Genomic DNA, 26690 nt, shown 5'->3' with positions numbered 1-26690 from the left:
CTTTCCTCAAGAGCTGTGGTCCCCATCTCAGGTGTTACGAGGACCAAATGCCATGTGAGGCTTTTAGCAACCTAGGGCCAGGCACCTAAGTAGCCTCAATGAATGGTAATGATGCTTAGCCACAGATTGGCGCTGGCTTTATTCTAGGCCTTGTGCCAACCTGGTCAGCGCCCATCTGGAGTCACACTCCAGGTGGAAGGGGAGGACCTGGAAGTCAGCTCACCTTGGTACAAGAAAGAGTGCCAAGGACTAGAAAACTGGATGGCCAGGTACACAAACCGAGAGGAAGGAGTGGTTTCAGCTGCTTGGAGGTGTGTCCATTCAGGTTTCCTGGAGGCAGCGACATTTGATGTGAACAGAGCCTTGAAGGATGAGTCCACGCTTAGGATTTGGAGAAGATGGCATATAAGTGAAGAACCCGTTCAAAGGCAGAAATCATAGGAATACAGGGTGTGCATAAGGCCTCTCTAGAAAAGTCTAAGGGCTTTGCAGCAACTTTGTAAAGTAGACACAGTCCCCGTTTGCAGAGGAGAGGCCCGGCAGGATTTGTCCTCGCCCTGTTCACCAGTGTGAGCTCCCAGCCCACTCCACTGTTGACTCTCTGGAAAGATCCCTAGGTGTTTCAGGGATCATTTCTGGGGGATGGGAGTCCAGGAGAGAAGTTCTGAAGGCAGAGAGGAGACCAGGTCAGAGATGCTGAAGACCAGCTGGGACAGGGCAGCGGCGTGGAGAGGAAAATGAATTCCAGAGACTCTGGAGAGGAACACTGGCTGGGCTTCACTCTAATGCCAAGCTTGTTCATTAACAGGACTCTTCTGTCCAGCCTGTGAGATCATTCAGGGTACACCATCGGCGTTGGCTCTGGAGCTCCCAGGATAGGCATGGAGTGGATCACAGGAGGTGTTTGGCAAATGAATAAAGGTTTCCCTTAAGAAAATGAGGCTTTCTGGGACAGGATGGGGAGGAAGGACAGATAGGCTTCTGGAAAGGAACTGCCCTGAGCTCTGGGCTCAGAATGGCAAATGTTTGCCCCAGCTTTGCCCAAAACCCAGAGATAAAAACCAGGGAACTAGATTGGGATAGGAGGGTCTGGCCCTTGTCTGGACACTCTCCTGATTCCCTTCTCTATGAGCCTCAGTTTTCCCACTAGTAAAATGGGGTTAATATCCCTGCCCTGCTAAGGCAGTAAGCCTCACACAGTAAGTGAAAAGCAAATTCAGGGATGGGTTAACAAGCAGCTGGTTAACACGAAGTGCTCTCCATATGGAAGGGATTACAATGAAAACTCAACACCTGCTACTTTGTAGCGTCAAGGCAGGGTGGAAGGGGGTGTATAGAAGGAATCCAGCTGCTGAGCTATTTCCAGTCCACAATCCTTCCCAGCTGGGCTCCTGACAAGTTGGACAGCAGACAGGCAGACCCAATAGAAGGTAAGGCTCGAGCAGTCCATCACCCGGATCCCCAAATCCCTGATACCCTATGGAGGATTCTTTGGAGGATGAAATGTCCTTCCTGGCAGCATAAAGAAATCTGTATTCTGACAGCCTCGGGATCCAATTCCAGAAGCAGCTCTTACTAGCTGCCTGACCTCAACCAAGTCACCTTACCTTCTGAGTCTTGGTTCTTGGATGGGGGTCCCACCACCTTCCAGCGGATCCGTGTGTATCTTTCACCTCTTCCCCAGGGCTACTTCCTAAAACCACCTTGGGCTTGTGGATTTCACTCCCATACCCAGCCTGGGTCTTTGGGGTTAAAAGTCAGGCTCCCTCAAAGTTAGGAACTGAGTTGTGGCACAGAGAAGATATTTTTCAACCTTTTTTTTCTTTCTTTTCAGATGAAAGTTTCCCCAGGCCGAAGTCCATCATTTTGAATGCTCTTTTTTTTTTTTTTTTTTTTTTTTTTTTTTTAAGATTTTTATTTATTTATTTGACAGAGAGAGATCACAAGCAGGCAGAGAGGCAGGCAGAGAGAGAGGAGGAAGCAGGCTCCCCACTGAGCAGAGAGCCCGATGTGGGCCTCGATCCCAGGACCCTGAGATCATGACCTGAGCCGAAGGCAGCGGCTTAACCCACTGAGCCACCCAGGCGCCCTTGAATGCTCTTTTCAATGGTGACTGGATTTCATCACAAGGTAGTTTTTTTTTTCCCCCAAGACTTCTCTTGAATCATGTACAAAACGGAAATGCTAATAGCACCTCCCCACAGAGCTGCTGTGGAGATGAAATAAGTCAACTCATATGAGTGGTTTAGAACAGTGTAGTTTCTAGCTTTTCCTCCCTGAGCCTGGGCTTTTTAGGGATACCTTTATATTCAAGTCTTCAGAAAGACTAGTTGTAACTAGCTAGCATGGGGTTACTCCAACAGGCACCCTGTTGCAGGTGCCCCCTGCCCCCAAGGAAGCAGAGTCTGTTGCTGTTCAGTTTATCAGGGACGGCCCTAAGGATCAGCCTCTGTGGACGGGAAGGGCTGGAGCAGACCAGACGGAAGAGCCTTGGTCAGCCTCATGGGGGGCTGCGGGGGTGGCTGCCGTCTCAGGGCACTGCCAGGGGACGGCTGTCTGCTGTCTTGCACCGTCTAGGACAAGTCACGGAAGGGGATCTGGGTGGCACAGCGCCCATCACAGGCACAGGGGGGAACAAGGGGAGGCCAGCAGCATAAGAGTCCTAACAGCAAGCGCCTCCTTAAAGTTGTATTCTGCATGTTTCTCCTTTGTCCCAGGCCTGATTAGTACCTTCCCTTATAGAGGGAGAAAAAAAAAATCTTTGTAGGGAATATCTTACTCACCAGCTTAGGGGGTTGGTGTGATGAGACTCTGTGCGAGTACCTGGTACCTGGTAGAAATAAATGAGAGTCGCTGTCACTATCGTCACCAGGCCAGCTCATCTAAGTGTTCAACAGTCATCTGTTGAATAAATTAAGTGAACTGTCTGATCCTAGTTTTTCCCAGGCAGCTTAGGCGTTCAGCTGATTACAAAATAATCCTCTTGAATTCCTTCATCCCTCCTTGCCCAACTCTTTATGCCGACCTGCTGTTGGCCGTGCCGGGTCACTGAGTCCCAGCTTGTTGTGTGCCTACTGTGTGCAGGCATGATGGGACCTAACAGCACCCAGTAGGTGCTCTTTCTTTTCCAGTCTCTCCTTTAACCGCCACCCAACCCTATAAGTAGCACTCCCATGTACTCTCACCCCCATTTCAGAGGTCAGGGAATTGGGATTCAGGGAGTGAATTGCTCCTCCGGGTCACACCGCAGGAAGTGCTGGGGTGCCTCAGTTTCTGTACCGAGGGGAGAGTAATCCCCTCAGGGTGCGTGCAGGGATTCCAATGGGAGCGGGTATCTGCGAGCACATTGCAAAACAGGGCAGTGCTGCTTGCTTGGGGTGAGCTGGGGGTGTAGAGTCACACATTCCATCCCAGGCAGCTGCTCTGGAGAGAGACCCGCCAGCACACCCTGGGACTTGAGTTGTGGGACAGCCCGGAGGGCACAACGTATGGTCATGTGCCAGGGTTTCTAGGCTGGGGCCGCTAGGCAGCTCAGCACCTGGGAAGTGCTGAGAGAGGGTGCTGATGGAAGGGTAGGGGTGGGTCCACCTGGGGCAGGGTGAGGGGGTGGGGCAGCATCCTGGTAAAAGCCAAGGCCCAGGGTGTGCTGGGGCAGATAGAGGAAATAAAGCTACTGGGAACTCAGTGTTCTCATCAGTCAAATGGAGACACCACAGGCTTCCTTCAAGGATGAATGAAGGTGACGTCCAGTCCCGGCCCCTGGGAGCTGCTCTGACGTCAGGAAGCATGATGACAGGGACAAGGAGAGAGCCTTGACGCAGCCCGCTTCCAGGCACCTTTCCACCCTCCATTCCAGCCACCTATTGAGGCTCCTTAAGTCTCAATACTTCACCTGTGTGCTTTCCTTGACCTGAAAGTCTCCCTCCAGGGCCTTTTCTGCCAGCAAAGGGCCTATTTCAGCACGTGTCAGGGTTAAGGAGGTCTGTTTCTCCCAGACTGTGAGGTTCTGAAGTCAGAACCCGATTCATCACTGGCCATCTCCGCCCCACGTGGGGCTCCGAGCAGGTATTAGGACGCCCTAGAGGGACTGCTTCCTGGCCCCCGGCTTGGGAAAGAGGGCCCAAGCCAGGGACAAGATGAAGTTGGGAGCACTAACGCCGGCTCAACCATGAACTTGTGACCTGAGTCACGATATTTGAGTGCTCTAACTTCAGTAGGTGGAGGACCACATTCCCCACCCCTCCCACCTTGCCGACTTGGGGAGGCAGTGAGGCTGGACTGAGGGAGGAGGGCAGGAAGATGCAATGCGTCCCCAGCACATGGTAGACCAGCACAGTGCGTGTCTTCCTCGGGCCTCACAGCAGCTCCGGAAGGTGCCTGCAGTCACTGGCCTCATTCTAGTCCATTGGCTTCCTTCTCGGCAGCTGAGGCTCCAAGGGATCAAGCCATCTACTCACCAATACACAGGACTCTTGGGAATAGGTTGTTCTCATTTGTAGGTTGAGGGCTGTTGGACCTCAATAAGCATGAAGTCCAGTTATGCCCCACAGAGCTGGACAGGACCCGGAGTCCTATGCAGCTGGTGAGAGGGTGGTATCCAGACGGACTTGCTCCTCTGCCCCTTCCTAGTGAACAACCCCAGGTATGGGCCATGCCATCAGATTGGCACATCCAGGCATCAGAACCCCCTTGGCACCCAGCCTACCCTGGTCTGGCAGAGAATATAAGTCAAGTATTGCTTGTTTTTAAAACAAAAACTCTGTTTTCAGTCAAAAGTAATATGCATGAGAGGCAAAAAATTTCAAACCATTTAGGAGGTATAAAGTGAAAATTCAAAGACCTTCCAGGTTCTTGCACGCGCATACACACAATGTGGACATTTACGTATATTATACACATGTATATTCCTTTTTCACCTAGATAGGATCATACAATTTTATAGAATTGGATTTTTTCAATTAATGTATTTTAGAAATCTTCCCTTGTCAGTAAATGTGGCTCCTACCTTATTCTTTTTAATGACTGCCTTGTTCATAATCTACTTAAACGGGTCTCCTGTCCGTGAAAATTGAGGTCCTTTGCTGAATTTCGCTGTTATTAAATAATGCTATGGAGAGCATCCTTGTGTGTTTACCCTTGAACCCTTGTGGGAATATCTCTGTAGAATGGATTTCTAGAAGGGGTGTTACTGGATCAGAAGATACGAGCAAATAAAACTGTGAGAGCCCTAGAGTTCTCAAAGCGGCTGCTCCCACTCACCTTCCCACCGGCACTGTGACCTAGCTCAGCCCCTTGACCATCACACTGGACATAAGCAATGTCTTTCATTGTTACCTCCCTGAATTAAAAGAAAAAAAATGCTATTTCATTTGTATTTCTTTGATTATCAATAACAATATTGTCTATTTGTATTTCTTCTCCTAAAAATCACTTGTTCATGCTCTCGCCCGTGTTTCTGTTGGGCTGTTTTTCTTTTTCTTACTGAGTTAGAAGAGTTCATGATGTATCATGAATAGCAAACCTTTGTCTTTTGTGAATGCTGCAGTCATTCTCTCCTGATCTGTTGCTGGCCATTTGAGTTTGTTTAAGTTATCTTTTGCCTTTTGGAGTAGTTAATTTTTAGATCATTAAATCTCTCCATTTTTGTTTTATCCCTCAAGAGCTTCTGGATTTTTTTTTTAAGATTTTATTTATTTATTTGACAAGAGAGAGAGATAGCAAGAGAGGGAACACAAGCAAGAAGAGTGGGAGAGGGAGGAGTAGGCTTCCTGTTGAGCAGGGAGCCTGATGTGGAGTTCAATCCCAGGATCCTGGGATCATGACCTGAGCCAAAGGCAGAAGCCTAACTACTGAGCCACCCAGGCACCCGAGTTTCTGGATTTAAATTAAGGGCAGGAGTGCTCTGGTCCTCCTCAGAGATAGTCGGAGAACACAGGCAGAGTTGTGGTTCTGCCGGGGCCCTGCAGGCAGAGAGCAAGGTCAACCATCTGGCCACAGCGGCTGAGGGATGAGCCCAGGTCCCAGGGTCATTCAGACCTGAATTAAAATTCTGGCTTCAGACTACATACATGACATCAGGCAAAGCCAAGCCACTTTACCACTGTGAGTTTCTGTGTTTGTTTTCCTCTCTAATCTAAAACACATATAAATAGACACCCGACCGGTTAGAGTACATGAGCTAGAGGCTGACCTCTGTGTGCTCAGCACAGTGCCTGACCCGAGGCAAGTTCCGTGTATGTGATTGCTGGGGCCAGGGTGAGTACAATGGGTCCTGAGGAAACAAGAGCTGAAAACAGTGTCCAGAACAGAAGGGCAATGTGGGGACAGGGACTTCAAATCATGTCCCATGTAAGCTGGAAGGATGGGGCTCTTCCATGAGCAGAGGGAGACCCAGAGGCAGGAGTGAACATTTGCTGTTTATGCCTTCCAGAATCCTTAGTTTGGGTAAGTTCACCTCTTTCTCTGTAGGTGATTTTACTGTAAAATGGTTGTAGAAATCTCAAAAAGTTCTTCAGTTTTCCTATTTCCAACTATTTTGAAATAGCTATGTTTTATCTCTTCCTTTTCTCCTCCTCCTTGTCTTCACATCAAAGTCTTTCAGATTTTCAGCTAAACACATGCCCTAACCACATGAGCTGTCTGCTTGTGAGGTCACTGAGCTTTGACTCCTAATGTGTCACCTAATTCTCCCAGTGATCTGACTTAGTACATTACTTACTATTCCAGGCTACACAGAGGCAGGGAAACTGAGGCTCATGGAGGTCAAGGGGATTGCCTACTGCCACGCAGCTAGTAATTTATTGAATTTAATGTACTTACGATAGCACATATAATAAGAGCCATGTAAGTGTTAAGCCAGCTGCTGTACGAAGGGAATCAGAACCATTTTTAAGTGGCTTAAAGAGCAGAAAATATTTCTTTCTAGTTTTACTCATTCAGAGCTGGATTGCTTCCTTCTTGATGCTCTGCTGTTCATGACCCCAATCTCATGAGCCAGGATGACTGCTCAAAGTCCAGACTGGCTCTTTTGTTTCTTGGGGTTGGGTTTTGGGGGGTTGGGTAATTTTGTGGATTTTTTTTTTTTTTTTTTTTTGCAGTGGTGGAGGGTTGTCTTTGTGGTGTGGAACCTGAGTCACAGACGTCTCCATGCCCAGCTCTCAGGAAGACTATAGCAAGGAAATAAGTACAGCTGATGTTGCCCAGATGCCCATGTTACTTCTACCCAGAATATCTTGACAGTTTATTCACAGGACCATGTCTAGCTGCAGGGAAGACTGAGGAATATGCTTTTTCTATTGGTATGGAAGACGGGAAGGATGGGTGTGGATGGACAACCAGCAGCAGGTGGTAGGAATGAGTGGCCCAACTGAGATTAGAGCTCGGTTTCCATGCCCCAGGATGCTTGGTGGGGGCGGGAAAGACGTCAGAAGATGAGTATGAAGAGAACTGTTGGGACTGGGAAGAGTTAGTGTTAATCACCACTGTGAATGTACGGCTAATTCACTTCCTTTCCTTGACTCTCAGTTTCCTTATCTGTGAAATGGGGTTGATGACGGTACTTACCATGGGTTGCGGCTGTGAAGACACTTTCTGGAAGTTTATGACACATACTAGGTGCTCACATGGTGGAATGGATGGAGTAGAATTGGACATAAGCACATGAAAGATGAAAATCCCAGAGGAGGTGTCCAATGGCCAGGTGGCATGAACGAATAAGGCTTGATTAGGGAGGGCAGTACACTGGTGTGTTAGTTAGCATGTTGCTGGGTAGTCAGCCAAGCAAGTGACATACTTGAAGGAGGCAAGGCCCAAAGAGGGATGGCCCTTGAATGGCAGGCTGAGGAGCTTGAACTTGATCCTGTGGGTAATGGGGGAGGAGCGTAGAGTCTTTGTGCAGCAAGAAAAAGAGATAGGTTTGTATTTTGGAATGACCCCTCTGCTGTGAGTAGAACAAATGCAGGAGGGGCACCCTGGAGAAATGGAGGCCACTGAGAAAGATGTTACAATGATTCAAGGGGACAAGAGGGCCCCAGGACAAGCAGTGGCAAGGGTGGTGTACCTGGGAGAGATGGTGAAGACAGAAGGAATGAGCCTTAAGAGAGATTTTGTTTGAAAAAGAGTGTCACACAACCCTTAACATTAGCATAAATAGACACTCTTGCTGAATGAATTATAGATTTCGGATTATTTAGAATTAGGTGAGTGGCTTCAAGTGACAAAATAACAACGGCTTGCATAAAATAGCCCAGGTAGGTGGTCCAGGGCTGGTGTGGCTACCACAGGGTCAACATCTAGCCTCCTCTACCTTATTGCTTCATCACTCGCGGCTTAGACTTCCTGGTCCCAAAAGGCCGCTCCGGCCATTATATCAACATTCCAGCCAGAGACAGGGAAAGAAGCAGGAAGGCACTTCCTGGATGTTCCCCGTACCTAACCACAAAAGAGGCTCAGAACTGTTGTCTTTATTGAGTGGCCATGTGTTTAATTAGAATTTGGGGGTTCTACTACTACTACAGAGAAAGTGGGGATGGATATTAGGGGCAAAAGGCAGTCTCAAAAACGGGCTATGAAAGTGGAGGCTACAGAGGAGAGAGGAGCCAGAATGATTTCCAGGAGGGTGACTTCCGGGACAAGGTGACTTCTTCCCGAGATGGGAGCAGGAGGACAAGCAGGTTGGGAGACTAGGATGAGACCAGCATGGGTACATCGGGACATCCGGTGTGGATGGCCAGCTGGAGGCGGGCTGGACAAATGGGCCAAGTGCTCAGCAGTGAGGTCGGTACCAAGAATAATTGTGCTTTGGAGTTGTTAGCATATCAGCAATCCCCATCAGAATGGCCATGCAGAGTAATAAAAGAAAGTGGCCAAAGACAGAAGCTTGGGGAACGTGAGAGAAGGGAGGGACAGACTGAGAAGCCGCCAGGGAGGTAGGAGGAGAACTGGCAGAGAAGGTGTCATGAAAGCCATGGAGGGAGGTGTGGCCCATAGTGTCTGAGGCTGTGGAAAAACCAGACAAAATGAGGGCTGAAAAGAGGCCACTGAATTTGGCAACCAAGAAGAGAAAACTGACTTTATTTACCAAAGCAGTTTCCGGGGAGAAGAGGGGCCTTAGCGGGTCAGTGGGAGGTGAGAAAAGAGGAAGGGCCAGCGAAGGTAGGTGGCTTGGTTAGGTCATCTTTTGGACCTCAGTGTTTTTATGGGTCAAGTGACCCACGCCTGGGGCTTCTAGGCTGGCTTATCCCCAGGTCTTGACCCAGATAGTGCCAACTGGACATGAGCTGCAATACCGCACTTTGCTCGGGAGGTGGCAGCACCACACTGAGTGACAGAGCCAGGACTCAAAGGGCCCAGAAATGTACTTTCAGGGAAATGAAGCTCAGCTCCCGAGAAACAGCAAAGCTTTGGGGGTTTTCACCATCTTGGAGGAGAGCCTTGAGCAGACAAAACTGAATGAAACTTTGGGTTCCAATCCTGAATGTCATGTACTGGCAGTGTGACCTTGAGTAAATCCTGCTTCCTGGTTCACAAACTGGAGAGGATAACAAGTTACACCTGCATCACGGTCACTGGGCATCTCCAGATGAGTGTGGTAGCATCTGGTGGCCTTGCAGACAGATTCGAGGCAGGGGTGGGCCGTGGGCACAGGCTCAGTAGCAGAGGGAGGGGACCCCGACCAGATGTGGCCAGGGGGACGCCTGTGGTCACACAAGGACTGGATGGAGAGTAGTTTGAAAGTCAGGAAAGCCGGGCTCCGACTCTGTGGATGAGGGAACTGAGGCTCGCAGAGAGGAGTAATGACTTTTCCACGCTCACACCCCTCAAACAGGCAAAGGCATCAAAACCAACATTTGGAAAAGAATTTTATTTTTAAAATATTTTCAAGGCATTGAAATTGTATCATGGGAAAACCACAACTCGGTGGGACTTCTTTGCTACTGCAGGGTTTATGTTTTCTACACTTATGACTTCTGAAGGTGTCCCTCTCCTCTGGTCCCTGTTTAACCCGCACATTCTGGGAGAGGCCCTGCGTCTAATCTTTCCTCTCAGGGATGACACAGGGCACGTTCAGGACCTAAGAGGAGGAAGAGGACCCAAGGACAAACCCAGGGGTCAAGAAACTTGGGCTCAGCCCTAGGCTCCACTCTATAGATTATTGGGCCTCAGTTTCCCCAACTGAAAAATACGACTGTTGGACCAGCCAGCCCTGGGATCCTCAGCAGCTCTGACTTTTTATGAAGGCTCTTGCTTCTCCTTGAGCTTCCCTGACCACTCCTCCTAAAATTGCTTCCCCTCAATGCTGCCACTTTCCTATTTCCGTTTTCTTGTCTTCAGAACACTTACCACTCTCTGAAATTATCTTGTTTGGCTTTTGTTTAATTTATTTTCTGTCTAGACAGTAATCTGCTGTCTAGTCCATGTGAGGAGGGACTTGGTGAGTTTGGGAGAGCCACAGTGACCTTGGCACCTAAAAGAGTGCTTGGCCCGTAGCTGAGATGAACAAACAATTGTGGAATAAATGAGTGAAGGGCAGAGAACACAGCCCCTTACTCTCTGAGGCGAGTCCTGAAGTCTCCATTTCACAACCCCATGAACTGCTCAGCCCTGCCACACCTCTCTCTCTTCCGGGCATGCTGGTCCTAACAAATGGGCCTTCATGGTGGGGTGTCCTACCCCCAAAGTCCAGCCTCCTTCCTGACTCCAGGCTGGGGCTACAACACCAAGCCAAGGGCTTTACTGACGCCTTGTGGCCATGGAGACATATAACAGGGACTGAGAGGATTCCTGGCTGGGCGATGGTCAATCCAAGTGGCCCTGCGCCCTCCCTGCCTGCAAACCAGCACTGATCCATCACCTGCGCTCCTAGGCTGGGGCTGGTGGGGTGGTGGATGGTGATGACTGCAGACAAGAAGCAGATGTGCTTCTTGCCCGCCAGGAGCTGAAGGGACAGCTCGGGCAGGGGTGGTAGGAAATGGGTCATAAGGTCCAGGAGAGGAGCTAGGGGAGAGTCTAGAGGGAGGAAGGGCAAGAGGTAAGGGCACAACCCACCTGGGTTCTGAGCAAGCAGGGCAGCCTGGGCTTAGGCCTCAAGATCCTCCTCCCAGGGGGTCTGTTTTGCAGCAATCTTCCTCCTTCCTTCCAGGAAGTCCTCCATGTCTCTCACCCACTGTGTGGGCAAGAGGAGGAGGAGGAAGAGGAGGAGGAGGGAGAAGAGGAGGAGGAGGAGGGGCTGGGGAGGAGGAAGAGGAGAAGGGGGTGAAGAGGAAGAAGAAGGAGGAGGAAGAGGAGGAGGGAGGGGGAGGAGGGAAGAGGAGAAAGACAGGAGGGAGGGGGAGGAGGAGAGGAAGAGGAAGAAGGAGGAGGAGGGGGAGAGAGAAGGGAGAGAAAAAGAAAAAGAGGAAGAGGAGGAGGAAGGCAAAGGGAGGAGGGGGAGGAAGAGAAGGAGAGGAAGAGGAAGACGGAGAAGGGTCTTTCCACAGAAGCCACTGGGGCAAAAATAAAGGTACGTAAGGAGAGTTGAAAGAATGTTCTGCTTTGTGATACGCGTTGTAAACCTTGGGACTCTCTGCTTCCTGTACAATCCACCTTACTAGCTGCTTTAGTCAGGTCTTGCTGTGATAATGCTATGAAACAAGCAAGTCCAAAATCTCAGTGACTTTGATTTTGATACAAAATCAAGTATCATCTCACACTCCTGAGTCTGGAGGTCAATGGCAGTTCAGCTGATATGGGCGGGGTCAAGTTCGACTCCTGACTTTGAGCCTGGTTCAGGTCTGCCCTGCCTGCCTTTATTCTGGACTCCGGTTGAAGGAACAATAGTTATCTGAGTCTTCTCGTGGTAGAGGGAGGAAGCACCCAGAAGAACTTGCCATGCCTCTTCGGGCCTTACCTTGGAACATGCACACTGTCCTTTACCCCTGACATTCCACTGGCCAAAGTCAATCCCATGGCCAAGGGCAAAGTCACTGAGGTGGTACAGTGGATGCCGAGATGCTCAGATCCCTTAAGGACCCGTGTACCATTCTCCAGCTGCTGGAGAATGAGAATGGCCCTTGGCCATAGAGAACCACCTTACTCAAAGTCATGCCCTCCTGGGGCAGCTCATGGCCAGTGATCACCCGAAGCATGGAAACGAAGGCACAACCCTGAAGGGCTACATGAGCTCCAGAGCTCCTGAAGGTCAGCAGATGCCTCCGCTGAAATTGCATCACAGATCAATTTCTCCCTCTGCCCTGTCGTGCCTTCCTGATGTTCCCACAGAGGCATCTCCCCAGAGCACTCCCCAGTGGGCTGCTGTGCACTGCTCTGTCTCAGCATCTGTTTGTAGGAAACCCACTATAAGGCAGGTAGGCAAGTATACTCCACCCAAAGTAGCCATGGCAACGATGAAGGAAGAAGGGCTTTCAGACAAATGATACGGTCTACTATCTACTACGTTGTTAAAGAATGCATCAGGGAGACAGATCTGACTTATTTTGTTTGCAGCCAAATGCTGGTCACATGCTCAGTGTGTATGCACTGATTTTTATCTCTCATGCTGGAGTTCCAAATAGGTTAAGTTGTAGCAAAGCTTCTGGGGCTTTAAAAAAAAAAAGTCACCCAGTCTGTAACATTGGTTACTGCAGCCCCAGAAATCTCATACACCAGGAGAACAGCTTTCGCAATCCTGTTGCACACACAACAGGTGGACGGGGGTTAATGGACCCCTCAACTTCTCAGAGGGAAAGCAAAGTTTCGGTGACTGGAACTGTTCAAAGGACATCATATAAGCTATTCAAATTGGGAAATCTGTAGCATGGGGTCTTTTGATCTGCAAGAGTATAAAAATTGCAACAGATTCAGAGCAGCCCAGGTGAGCTGAGCAGTTCCAGGCTGCTAGGTACAGCTTTTGAACCAGAACCTTTAAGAGGCCCTCTGCTTCTGTTTCTGCTTTCTTGTCCCGTGAAGCCCAGTGGAATCTACTGGAAGCTGATAAGCCACATGGAGCGAATGGAAGCCATCCTATCCATGGACCAACCAGGGCGCTGACAGCCTGAGAGTGAGGTCACCTCAGACCATCCAGTCCCAGTCAAGTTGCGACCACGTTAGTGATCCCAGGTGAGACCAGCAGAACCGCTTGACTGAGTCCAGCTTAAATTGTGGACCCACCGAATCAAGAGCAAATAAAATGGTTTGTTGTTTGAGGCTATTAAGATGTAAGGGGAGTTGTTGCATAGCAGTAGATAAATGACACACCAAGCTAAAATCCTATCTGCTCTCAAGGCCGTATTTGATGACTGTCTGGGGACTCCCAAGGCCACCTGCAAACCCTCCGTGCTGAACCAGGCAAACTAAGAAGATAAAGAGCCGCGTCTGCATTGGATAATCGCGCATCTGTTTCCCCCAGGGGCCGGATGACCTCGGGTCCAGAAGAGGGCCTCCTGCGTCTGTTCGTCCCGTATATTGTGCTGAGCCAGGACCTGACATACAGCAGGTGCTCCACGGACATTTACTCAATTAGTGAAATGCTGTGGGACTTGTCTAGCTTAACAACATCTCCTGCTCAGATTACCGCAGCAGTCTCCAACGGGGAGCACCCAGGCCTGCTCCCTCAAACCCCTCTTCTATCCGAGGAAGAAAACTTTCTAAAATGGAAATCTTTCCTGGTTTAACCCTGGCTCAACATCTTCCGTTGGCTCCCAAATGCCTTCACGGTTAAGTCCTATCTCTTTGGAATGATTTATGGAATCATAAATCTGTAGACCTTGACCTCTGTCTAATTCCAAAGCCCCGCCTTGCATCAGTTTCTCCTTTGCTCTCTGGAACCCCCACAGGGACTTCTGGGGACTGTACCAGCGGTACCTGGTGCCTGTGGACCCTTACCCATGCCATATTCTCTAGCTGGAACATTCACCACCACCCTGTTCCCAAGCCTGGCTTAATCCTACTCACCCTGCAGTACATTTGGTACAGGATCCACACTGCTCTCTTGGCGGTGGCTAATGGTTTGGCTGCATGGTCAGCGACTTAGCGCAGAATTGAAGGATTTAGCTGAACTTCCAGAAATGGCCACAGAGCGTAAAGGTATTTCTGTCCCACTGCAGGGAGGCTCTTGACAACTGGATGGCTAAGATGGCATAGCCCACGGACACCAGCTGGCCTCCTTCTGCAACTCCTCCTGTGTTTGCCCAACCACGTCAGCACAGTGTGGTCATGGTGGCAAGCATGGGGAGCGCTTACAGGTTCAACAGTGTGGACTCGCCCCACCAAAGCTGAGCTGGTTGATGCCACCACCATATGTCCGATCTACCATCCCGGCAGGGACAAATACTGAATACACAATATATGTTTCTTCTGTAGGGATTCTTCTGGCTGCCTGGTGCCAGGTGGTTTCCCTGGGTCCTTTGCATCCTAGAGGGCACAGTGATTTAGCCTCATTAACACAGCCAAAATCTACAGTTCCAGCAATCAATAGCTTCTCTCACTACTACATCAAATAACCCACAGGATTAGTTTCTTGTATTTGCCATGACAAATTACTATAAACCGGGTGACTTAAAGCAACAGAATTTATTGTCTACTAGTCCTGGAGGCCAGATATTCATCATCAGCTTCACGGGGCCTAAGTCAAGGCATCCACAGGGCAGTGTTCCCTCCAGAATGCTAGCAGAGCAGAAAATCATTCCTTGGCTTTTCCAGCATCCGGTGGCTGTGGGCCTCTGCTGGGGCCACGCTCCTCCAGTCTCTGTTTCTGTCTTCATAGGACCTCCTCCTCGTCTGGCGGAGATTTGCCTCTGCCTCTCTCTCTCTCAAAAGGACATTGACAATTGGATTTAGGGGCCGCTGGATAATCCGGGATTATCTCCCTATGTCAAGATTATTAACTTAATCACATCTACAAAGATCCTTTTTCCTTATAAGGGAACGCTTAAAGGTTCCAGAGATTAGGCTCTGATATCCTTGGGTGGACATTTTTCAGCCTCCTGTGCCCACTCACAAACCTTGTGAGTTTGGGCTGGGGTCCTCTAGCTTGGAGGTCTTCCATTTGCAAAAGAAGGGAAAAAACAGTTTTCATTGAATTGGAAGTGGAAACTTCTAACTGGCCATTTTGGACATCTCATGCCACTAAACCAGTAGGCGTAGAAAGAGTTACTCTACCGGCTGTCTGACTGGTCCTCTCCACCAAAGGAGACTTGGGGTGCTGCGGCACAGTAAGGATGGGGAGGACAATGTCTAGAGCCCAGGGATCCTTTGGGTCCCCTCTTAGTACTTCCTAGACAGTAGTAGAAGTTAGCGAAAAGCTTTGGCACCCCAAAGGATCATGAAAGACTCAGACCCTCCAGGATAGATTATTTGGGTCACCTCACCATGTCAAGAACCCTAACTGGCTGATGTACTGGCTAATGGCAGTTATAGATAAGAGAATTACGAAAACACACACACACACACACATTTACCCAATTAGCAAAATATTTATTTTTTGTATATATACACTTACTCGACTAACAAATACCTATCTATCAACGATGGCACTGGGACCAGTTACCAGAAGGAGGAGTCCTCTACTTACACATATTTTCTTCCTTGCTTGGTGTGTGTGTGTGTTGTATATTAAGCAATTTGCTTCCTCCTCACTCCTCCTCCCCTACTATTTTATATAAAGATTGTAAGTGATTGCAAACTTTACAGTTTACTGTTTAGTTGTCGGTGGGCTTGTGACTGAATGAAAGTAATTAACATCATCCACATATGGATTTAGTGGCGAACTTCGGGAGATGGATACATCTGTTAGACGGTGGGACTCTGCTTCTCCTGTTTGGGGGGAGAGGGTTCATGTCTTCATTTGTATGCAGGGTAGGTTCATCTGATTGGGTGGATGCTACTCTTGTCATATGGAGGTTCAACTGTGTGTGGAACGATGTGTATGGATACTGAGGGCCCAGAGGGGTGGACTGCGCCAGTTACGAAGCTACTGTGTTAGTGTTCCAAACACAGCCTCTATACTCTGTGGTCCTGGGGCTGGGACTCTGCAAACCACATTACCTTGGTCAGTTGACCTTGACAATAAGGGGCATTAGGGAAAGGTTGGGAGGCAGGAGGAGTGGAGACTTCCTCCTTCCTTTGCTTGTAAGCTTATCAGTGCAGCCTAATGCCAACGGTTGATGCCAGCCTCCAGATGTTTTCCTGCACTCCCAAACAAGCTTCACTGTATCCCGTAAGAGGTACGAGAACCAGCCAAACAGAATCCCTCTTCAGATTCTCGAGCCCCAGCACTACAGGACTCCTGTGGGGTCTGCTAACCCCAAGTTCTCCCCTTCATTCCTGCAGCCCTAGGGGCAGCTGTTTCCTGCAAGGATCTCCTCTCATTTATCCTAGTGTTCCTTTTGCTTTTTTTTTTTTTTTTTTAATTTATTTATTTGACAGAAAGGGAGTGATCACAAGCAGGCAGAGAATCAGGCAGAGAGAGAGGGGGCAGCAGCCTACCTGCTGAGCAGAGAGCCAGATTCGGGGCTTGCCCCAGGACCCTGAGATCACAACCTAAGCCAAAGGCAGAGGCTTAACCTACTGAGCCACCCAGGCACCCCCTTTTGCTCTTTGAGCACCCCCCTACAGCAGTGCAATCCAGCCCCTTTTGTAAATTCTTTTTGTTGAAAACCTTGCCTAGTTTCTGTTTTCCTAAGTGGACCCTGACTGACACTAACTATTAGCAAACCGGTACTCACTTTTCACTGGGGCCCTAAGCCAAGAGAAAGTAAATGTGTAAGCGCCAGGGGTCACCATGAGAGTTCAGCCTGCGTGAGAGGGAGGCTGAGACAGAAGGCAGATCCCTGACATGTTACGTACCTAGCTCTAGCTGTGCCGGAAACCATTCTACCCTCCCCGACAGTTTAGTTATCTGGGCTAACAAGTTCCATTTTCTTTTCTTTTTTCTCTTCTTCTCTCCTCTTCTCTTCTTTTTTCTTTTCCTTCCTTCCTTGTTTTTCTTTCCTTAAGCTATACTTGGTTAGGTTTTTGTTGTTCAGGACCAAAGAGTGCTGACTAATCCGAATTTCTTCATCCCCACCCCCAGACCACGTACCCCACCCCACCGCCACTGAACAGCCAAAAGCAACCACCTCCTACTGAAAACTTTAATGAAACCAATAAGTTAATAAGTTAACAAAGTGAGGTACTTGCATATCCGAGAACTGGGTTGGTGGGGGGACCTTGATTGTGGAAGGAGGGAGGGCTTCATCCCAAATCTCCTTTGGTCATAGGGTAATCCCATTCTTCTGACCCTCTCCACAGCTCTGTCTCTGAGGGGTTAGAGGGTGGCTCTCTGGGGACAGTACAGTGCAGGTGAGGAGAGCCAGGACAGGCTCCATCCAAGGCATGACAGTCACATGCAGAGGAGACATTGGGGCAGAGGCTGGGCACCATGGGGCTGCACGAGATCCAGCCCCAGCCCTGGCGCTGGTGCATGCGGGTCCCCAGTCATGAGATGCAGGCTGCTGGGTCGGAGCCCCTCCTCGTTCCCTGGTGCCCCACGGAGGGTCACCATCAGTCTGCTACCCATCCCCCTCCTGCTCCCTGCATTGGCTTCGCAATAGAGGGATAGAGGGGCCGGGATACCAAAGAGGTGCTGGGGGCCTGGCATTGGGGGATGTATGCCAGAATGGGGGGCTGCCAACTGAAATGAAGAGTGAGGTGCAGAAGGAGGGGACACAGTGCGTGTGGGTGCCAGGTGCACAGCTGGGGCCCAACAGATTGGAGCAGCTAGATACATTATTATTCTCTCCGGGAGTGAGAGTACTAGGAAAGGGGTAGGTCTAGTGGAAGCAAGCCTGATAACCATCCTGGGGAAGGGCCTGGGGTTTTTCCAGTGCTGTCCAAGCCCCAGGGGCTTAGGCCTGAGTTGTGCTGTAGGGATGCCAGGGAGGGTCCTTGTGGGGCAGCAGAAGCAGCAGTGTAGGCTCCTGGACCAGTGAGAAGTAGAGGTTCTTGGGAAAGGGGAGCAGGTGAAACTCGGAGGTAAGGCCTAGAGAGGCCAGGGGCCACTTCAGAGCTCCCTGTCCTACTCAGATTGAGTGGCAGGCTTCCTCTTAGTGGACGTCACCCTGCAGGGCCAGTCCATCAGCATCAGCTGCAGAACCCTAAGGAAGGCTGACCGGCTGTGTGCACACATCTCCAGGTGTGTGTGAGACTGTGTGTGTCTGTGCGCGTGAGAGGCTTTCTGCATGTTGGGGGAAACTTTGTGTGACCATGGGAGCACTGTCCGTGGGAGATTTGGAGGCAAATATAGAAACTTGTGCTGTAAGGTGTCTGGAGGGCCAAGGAGGGGAGTGGACATCCAGCAGGAAGAAGGAGCCCCTGGGAGGGGATACCTGCCAATGGGTAGGGGAGGCAAGGGAGAAAAGGCCCCATGCTGGGTGAGGTGCGGGTGATAAGCCAAAGAAAGGGATGGGGCGCATGGCCAAGCAGCCTGAGACCAGCTATTGCTGGGGGCCCATCTCCCAATGAGGGAGGGGCAGAAGGACCCCATAGGGGTCCCCCAAATTGCATATTTAACATAGTTTGCATATATGGTGTCCAGCTGCCTTGTGGCAGGGTCCTATGCTTGTGGGTACCTAGGGGCACCTTGGGCCCACCCCAGAGTGGGGCGGGGACTTGGCGGGAGGGTTTCCCTGCTCTGTCCAAAGGGCGGGCCAGAGACCTCACCTTGCATAGCTGGAAGCTGGGTCAGGGCCCAGGACCCCAGCGCCCCACTCCCACTCCCGGGTCAGTGCCCCTGCCAGGCAGGCCATGTCAAGGCTTGATGAAACGGGCAGGGCACTGGGGGGCCCAGAAGCCGCGGGGCAGCCGCTGCTGCTGCCCTCCGTGTGGCCTGGCATCTCACGCTCCTGAGATGGGGCGGGTCGCTGGCACCCCCATGGCGAATATCTCACCCACCCAGGCAGCTCAATACTGCGTGTGGCCTCTCTCCCCGCAAGGGAGCAAGTTCAAGTAAGAGAGGAGTCCGGAGGCCTCAGAGGGCGGGTCCGACCGCCAGGCCCAGGGGCTGGCCGTGTGCTGCCCCGCCCCTGAGAAGCCCCTCAGTCCATGTTGGTGCTGACCGAGCGGGAGATGCTGAGCGTCTGTGCGGAGATGGAGATGTCCTCGTGGTCCACAGGACTATGGTAGTCGGAGGTGATGTCGGGGTCGAAGAGCGGCACTTGCACGGTTCCCAGGCTGGCCGAAGTGCCCGAGCGCAGGCAGCGCGAGTAGAAGCCCAACAGCAGGTCCAGCTTGTGTTCGATGGACTGCACCTGGGGACAAGGTGCGGCTGGGGGCGGGGCTTGGAGCTGGGGCGGAGCTTGGGGAGGGGTGCAGTCAGGAGGCGGGGCTTGGCCGGGGAGGGACGCTTCTGGGAGACGCGGCTCCTCCCATGGGAGGGGCGACGGAAACGGCGGAGTTGGCCGGGGGGCGGGACGAAGGTGGGAAGCTGGGGGTTCATTCCGGGAGGGAAATCTAGTTGTGATTGATTGGAATAGTCCGGGAGCTACAGTCAGACAACTGAGGCGGGGTTACATGGCAGTACAAGAAATTTAGACGGCCTTATCTGAGACCACAGCCACCTGGAGACGGGGCTTGTCAGGAGAGGGTGGGTTTATCGGGGTCGTCTAGCAGAAATGGGCGGGCTTCCTGGGAGGCGGGGCTATCTGTGGGGCGGGGACCCGTGGGGCCGGGGACGCGTGAACCCTGCTCAGGCCTCCCAGGCTGGTGGCCTGGGCTGCGGCTCCGAGAAGTGCACCCTCCCCTTGTGCTGGTCCCCGTGGCCTTTCGGGAGCTTCTTGGTCGACGACCAGCTCCATCATACAAGCGAAACTCCACCCCATACTCACCTGCTTCTCCACCTTGACCACGCGTCCCATCATACTGATCTCATCCACCGCCTCCGTGTCAGAGGGCCCCTTGTCTCCCTTCTCTCGGGCCTTCCGGTCCCCGGGCCCCCGCCCCACAATCTGGTCCACCCTGTGGAAGAAAGTAACCGTCAAAGGGCTCAGACACACGCCAACCGTCCCTCCCTCAAGAACTCTAGGTTGCCTACTAAACGGGGAGATGCAGCCTGCAGGGTAGGAGGACAGATGTGAAACGGTGGACTGGGAAAAAAGAGACCCAAACAGGAATGTAAGTTATAAGGTGGACAAGACTGGAGCTGGTCCAACCTTATCTTTCTGCTCTCCTTTACAGCGTGATTCTTGAAAGCATTATCTCGGCCCGCTGTCCCATTTCTCTCCTCCCTTTCTCTCTTAAACCTACACCAGTCAGGCTTTCATTCCCACCATCTCACCAGAACTACGGTTGTCAAGATCCCAAATGACCTCTGTATTGCTAAATTCCATGGTCAACTCTCAGGCCTCATTATACTTGACCTTTTAGCAGCACTCCAGCCCTCGGCACCAGGGGGACCATCTGGTCACCCTTCTTCCCGCATATCCTTCATGTGGGGTCGCAAACACCACCTTCTCCCAGTTCTCCTCCTACGTCACGGACCTCTCCTTCTCCCTCTACTTTGCTGGTTCTCCTTTATCTCCACGAAACACTGCAGGACCCAAGGCTCACTCCTAGGACCTCGTTTCTCTCTGCACTCTCACAAGGTGATGTCTTCAGTTCCAGATTTGCAATTCCTCTGTGCCCTGTTGACACAAATCTGTATTTCCAGCTGACAGCTCTCCTCTGAAGTCCACACTGCACAGTCTAAATGCCCCAACAACACTCCCGTGGATGTCCGATTGGCTTCATAACCCAACACCTCCCAGCTCACCGGAGCCAAACCTGCTGCCTTTGTTGGCTTCTCTGTGTCAACAAATGGCAACATTTTCCTGTTGTTTCCTGTTGCTCGAGCCATAACCCTTGGCTTCAGCCTTAACTCTCTTTTCTTCTCTTATACCCCATCAGAAAACCCTACCAGCTCTACCTTTAAAATCTATCTGGAGTCTGCATACTTCTCCCACCCCCTCCACTGCTGCCCCGTTGGTCCAAGTCCCCATCATCTCTTGCCTGCACGTCTGATGCAGTCTCCTGTCTGGTTGCCCTGCTTCTACCCTCGCTTCCGTATAGGTCATCCTCACACAACACCTTGGGTGCTCCTTTAAAAATACGCTCAGATCTTGTCCGTCCTTTGCTCCAGCCTCTCCAAGGCTTGCAGCTCCCCCTAGGTGAATGCCAGCGTGTGTCCTGTGGCCCACGGGGCCTTATACAGCCCAAGGGCCATTCATCTTCTGACCTTGCCTACTGCTCTTAGGCCACAACAGACACACTGGGCTCCTTGGTGCTCCTTAAACAACACCCTAGGACACCTGCCTAAGCCTTTGCTCTTGCTGTTGCCTCTGAAAACTCTTTTCTTAAACAGTCACAGAGCTGTTGCCCCACCTTTCATTTTTTTCCCTCAAATGTCACTTTCTTACCTATTTAAAATCACAAACCCCAATACCTTAACCCTTATGTTTCTCCTTAGGCTTGATCACCATCTGACACGGTCTAGTTTCATTTATTTATCATCTGTTCTCTTCCACTAGAATAAAAGCGCCATGAGGGCCAGGACTCTTGCTTTCCACCAGAGCCCCACTGTCTGGCAAGTAACAAAAGCCCCATGATTATTAAGAGATCAAGTGAATGAATGGCAGTGAGAATGCTGGCTACAGGAGAAGGGCAAGGTGTAGGTGATTACGGTCTTGGTGCAAGAATTCTTCTTACATGCTGGGTGGAGAGAAGAGGTACGGGAGGGTTCCACAGGCAAGAGGGGGGCAGCATTGAGGACAATTTGCCTATCCCCTTGGGAGATGGGAGATCTCCCAATAATTTTAATAATCTCCCAATTATTTTACTCCTCCTATTATCCTATTTGGAGATGGGAGACCTCCCAATAATTTTAATAATCTCCCAATTATTTTACTCCTCCTATTATTTCAGGACCAGGAAACAGCCATCTAAAGACATCCCCCCGAGGAGTGCAGGTTGGTAGGGATCGCACAGAGGACGTGAGGCTGGGTCCTTCTCGCTCAATACAGGTGCGGGGTCAGTCCTCAGTGGCTTGCAGCAAGCCAGAAGCCTTGCCCAGGCCAGAAACTCCAGCTCCCGCGGAGGCCTCTAGGGGGCGCCCGCGGCTCTGCTCGGGCGCGGGCGGGAGTGGGGTGGGGGGCCACTCAGCTCGCAGTCCTTGCTTTGCAGCGAGGGCCACGGTCTCACTGCGAGCGCACCCACCGAGCCTGCAGGCTCTTGATCCGGCCCAGCATATCCAGGTGCCCCGCCGAATACTGCTCGATGACGTCCTTCACGTCGTATGGTCGCAGCGTCTCCTTGAATTTCCTTTTGGCCACCAGGAATTTCAGGATCCTGTCGGGAGAGGGGGTCTCAGCGGGAAAGGTTTCTTTTCCAGCGGGCTTCCCATCCCTTTGCTAACCTTTTGCTCAGCATTAGGGCACCTTCTGCTTGGGTCACTGGAAACAGCCTCTGCTGGGTCTCCCAGCCTCCCACCATGTTCCCACCATGTTCCGTTCCCAACCCCTTTGATGTCTCTTTGTTTTTGTTTTGTTGTTGTTGTTGTTTTTAAAATGTGGTTTTATCTGCAGTAGCATTAGCCTGGGAGGCCTGGGGCTGGGCCTGGTTTCTCCCTGCTAGCTGGGACACAGGGCAGGCCTCTGTGAACCCTGGTGATCAAGACGGCTTGATCCTGTCTTTTTTTGCATTTTTGCATTCACTGCATAAATGCTTGTTAGCGCCACTGTGCTAGACCTGGGCACCCAAAGAGGCATGAGACCCAATCCCTGATCTCAGGAGCCCTGTTCTGGCGTGGGAGACAGGACACACAATTATGGGGTGACGAGGGCCATGTCAAGGAATGGAGACAGTGGTCTGGGATGATGAGAAAGGGGCTCTCAGCTGGGGAGGTCAGAGGGCAAGTCTGGAGAGTGGTACATTCCAGTCCCAAAGGCAAGGGGGGCGGGGATGAAAAGAGGCTTTCTGGACACAGACAGACATGGAGGCATGAGAGTGAGATTCCGTTCCAAGTTGCCGGGCCAGAATGTGCAGTCGAGGGATTGAGCCGCCAGGGGAGGTAGGGCGGCATATAAGAAGAGAAAGAGATTGACCTTGGAAAGGCCACTGGTGGGCAGGCGGAGGAGGCACTCGGAAGAGCCCCAAATCTCTGACAGAGATTAGTTAGTGGGCGGCAGGGGTGGTGGGGAAGGGTTTCCTCTGCATTAGCATGATGACTCTCTGCCTGCCTGCATGGGCAATGCTCAGAGGCCAGAGTCTTGGGCAGGAAAACCAGACCCAGGGGCAGGGCCTGATCTGGGAGTGGGCAGCTGGGAGCAATTCAGGACTAAAAGGGACTTCCAGGGTTCTGAGTCTGGGTCCAGAATAATTCCCATGGCTTAGGCAATGGGGTGGGTGGTGGTGCCACAGGCTGAAGTGGGAACAGGGGAGGAAGAGCAGGTCTGGGGCATGCTGGGGGTAAAGGGTCCATGGGGCGGCCAAGGAGACCTGACCTGGGCCATGTGGCGGCTCAGGCGATGTGTTCCAGAAGCTGGTCGCTTGGAGGAGAGAGACAACATGTGTAAAAAGGGGGTGGGGAGAGGCCTCAAACTCTCTGGGGAGCAGAGAGCGGCCCAGCTGACTCTGATCTTACAAGGAACACAAAACAAAGAGGCTTGTGGGTAGATGCATCAGACAGAGAGGAGAGGAGGCGAGCCTGGAAGGCCTCGGGTTACCCCGAAGTTTCTGTAGCTAGAGCTGCAGGCCAGAGACAGAGTCTAGGCCAAGAATCCACGCCAATAAGCTTGGGGGCCAGAGCCATGGCCAAAGGGCTCAGGAGACTCTGGCCCACTCTTGTCAAGGCAGGGAGACAGCCAGTAGAGCCAGCAGGATGGGACTTGCAAACTCATTTGACCAAGACCCACCATAAGAAATACATTTTACGGGGCACCTGGGTGGCTCAGTCCGTTAAACACCCGACTCTTGATTTTGGCTCAGGTCATGATCTCATGGATCGTGGGATCCAGCCCCGCAGTCTTTGGACTCCACATACTCAGTGTTTGCTTGGGATTCTCTCTCTCCCTCTCCCTCAGCCCCTCCCCCTGCTTGTGCTCGCTCTCTTTCTCTCTCTCTCTCTCTCAAATAAACAAATCTTAAAAAAAAAATACATTTCATATCAGAGACCAGTACACACACACACACACACACACAACTGAAATGTAGGTTTCATCAACATTATTTGCCCTTCCTATGAGGGAGTGCGCTCTGCTATTTTCTTTTCTATTCCTTCTTCTTGTTGTTAAATGCTGACCGTGGCCCACTACATTGATTTCACTAAGTTGATTTCAAACTGTTGTGACCTGTGGTTTGAAAAGCACCGCTCTAGAGGAAGTCCTGAGGGAGACAGACAAGCTGAGGTCAAGACACCCAAGGAGAGAGAGAAACTTGGAGACACAGAAGCAAAAGGAGGATGAAACTGAGACACAGAGTTGGAGGGAAAGAGCACACAGGACAGACGCAGGGAGAGGCAGGCGCCCGGCTAGGGGGGAGCTGGGGAGAGATGCAGAGAGGACACTGCGGGTGGAGGAGAGGGACTGTGGTGGGCAGCCCTCCAGACGTGAAGAGGATGAGCAAACCCTGCTGGGAGCCATATGCCACCTCCCACCCCACCCACACTCCAGGGGCCCCGCCAGCCAGCTCAGCCAAGGGTGCCAGGCGGGCAGCAGCTGGCCTGCCTGGGAGCTAGGCCAGGCCTAGCCAGCAGGGCAGCCCCAGATGGGGAGCAGCAATGGGTGGCAGACGAACTGTTGTGGGGGGCACCTCAGGCCTCAGACTCACCTGACGGAGCGGATGACCGTCTTCACAGCGGGCATGACGTCATCCACTGTGAGCTCACACTGGTAGCTTTTCTCTTCTGCCACTTCCTCCGAGGGGCCCTCTAGAAAGTCAGGGGGCCCAGGTAGTGGCAGCAGAATGAGCCACTCCCAACCCCCCCCCCCCACCTGCCGAACCACCCTTAGAGATACCGATCCAGAAACAGATGCTCAGAAAGGGTCCAGAACCTTCCTGGGGGCACAAAGTAGACCAGGCTCCTGCCTCCCTGGCTGCCTTTACCCAGGGTGGAAAATCCTGGTTTCCTGCACACCCATCTGCCCTCTGGCCAGTCAGGCTAAGAATCTGCCTGGTGGCCAGGTAAGTGGGAGTGCATCTTTGGGGCACATCTGATTTGGCCTGCAGCAAATTATACAAAGTACACAGCCCTGGAGGAAGCCCCACAGGTCCCACCAGGACAGTGAGCCTCCAAGAAAAGGGACCTGAGGCCTCTGCACATAATCACACACACAGTCTTATCCTCCAGCTGAGAGGGAAGGAAGATCCAGGGGCTGGCTCCCATGCCCAACTCTGATGCTGGGAAAGGCCCTGGGAGCACATCCTTCTGTCTCCGGGGGAGAGAAATGCTTCTCCCAGGCTGGCGCACTGCACGGAGAGGGGATGCTGTCCTTGAGGAAAGAGAGGGTGGAAGACCAGGCAGCTTCTGGGGTAGGGAAGAGGAGGCCCTGGGCACCAGCCATGCCCAGACTCCCATAGGCCAACATCTCGCAAAGACTGGTCTATGGGATTCTGTAACCTTCCAATAAATGGCAAAGCCAGGATTCAACCCCAGCAACCTGGCTCCAAAGCCTGCACTCTTACCCGCTACCGAGTGCCACACTCTGCATTCTCATTTGATTCTTGAACAGTCTGGAGCCCAGCAAAGCAGGTGTGGTGATGCCCAATTCACAGACCAGGAGATGAGTCCCCAAGGTGGTCCATCAGGTATAGAGCTGGGACTAGACCCGGCTTTCTACCACTAGCCCAGACTCTGTCCCTGCCCTACACCCCCCACTTCACAACAGGTAGGTCCTGGGCCCCAGGCCCCCAGGGGCTCACCCTCAGCAGAGGTGCGGGGTTTGAGTCTCAGGGAGGGCCGGAAGCGGGTGCGATCATTGAAGCTCCAGCTCTTCTGTACCTTGGTGGGGCTGGAGGCCTCGCCCACCTGCTCGCTGCTTGGGGAGGTGGGCATCGGCGGAGGGGCCAGGTGCTGCTTGGAGGGGCCTGTCCGTCGCTGGGAGCTGCCCATGCGGATGCGGTCCTTGATGCCCATCCGGCTGCTGGCAGGGCACGTCGGGTGGGGGAGAGAGCCAAGTCAGCGGGAGCTGGGGACAGGTGTGCGTGGGGACATAGCTGGCTTAGGACTTGGGGTAGCTACTGGGTTTTGATTCTCCACCAAGTGGAGACTTCCTGGAATGGAACAAGGGTGTGGCGAGGGGGACCGTGACCCCTACAGGAAGCTGATGCCAGGTCAGTCTGAGCAGATTCCCTCCCTACCCCCATCTCCCACCCCTCATCGCACAGACAGATAAGGGGTGCACAAGAGACAGATGTCAGAGCAGAAGGAGCGAGAGAGACCCAAGAAGGGAGTCAGAGACAGACAGGAGGATGGGAGAGCTGGGCCTGGCTCAGGTGGGTGGGTGGAAGTGGCCACCCCTTTGGGCACATACAGGCTGCCGAGGGATGGAGAGGCTCACCTGGCCACACACACTGAGAATGGCCTCCAGGTACACAGAGGCAGGCTGTGCGGAGTTGATGGTGTGTGTGTGTGTGTGTGTGTGTGTGTGTGTGTGTGTGTGCCTGCACACATGTGACAGGTACCCAGGTCCCAGTGTGTCTATATGTTT

The 26690-nt window shown here is 52.0% G+C and overlaps 1 protein-coding gene across 5 annotated transcripts in view; it reads right to left on the bottom strand.

Moving 5' to 3' along the window:
• Nucleotides 1–17094: 17094 nt before the first annotated feature.
• The window catches only part of KCNQ4 (potassium voltage-gated channel subfamily Q member 4), a 52796-nt gene continuing 43200 nt past the window's right edge, over nucleotides 17095–26690 (bottom strand). For all 5 annotated transcript variants that reach the window (XM_059374314.1, XM_059374315.1, XM_059374318.1 and 2 more), the window contains 5 exons: nucleotides 25903–26123; nucleotides 24811–24910; nucleotides 22201–22332; nucleotides 19839–19968; nucleotides 17095–19262 (listed from right to left, as the gene is read on the bottom strand). In XM_059374314.1, coding sequence (XP_059230297.1) covers nucleotides 19050–19262; nucleotides 19839–19968; nucleotides 22201–22332; nucleotides 24811–24910; nucleotides 25903–26123 — 796 coding nt within the window. In that variant the 3' untranslated portion in view covers nucleotides 17095–19049. The remainder of the gene's footprint in view (nucleotides 19263–19838; nucleotides 19969–22200; nucleotides 22333–24810; nucleotides 24911–25902; nucleotides 26124–26690) is intronic.

This window comes from Mustela nigripes, chromosome 14 (genome assembly GCF_022355385.1).
Source record: "Mustela nigripes isolate SB6536 chromosome 14, MUSNIG.SB6536, whole genome shotgun sequence".
Lineage (NCBI taxonomy): Eukaryota > Metazoa > Chordata > Mammalia > Carnivora > Mustelidae > Mustela > Mustela nigripes.
Note: the sequence above shows the minus strand (reverse complement) of the source record. Positions and strands in the feature narration are given on the sequence as shown.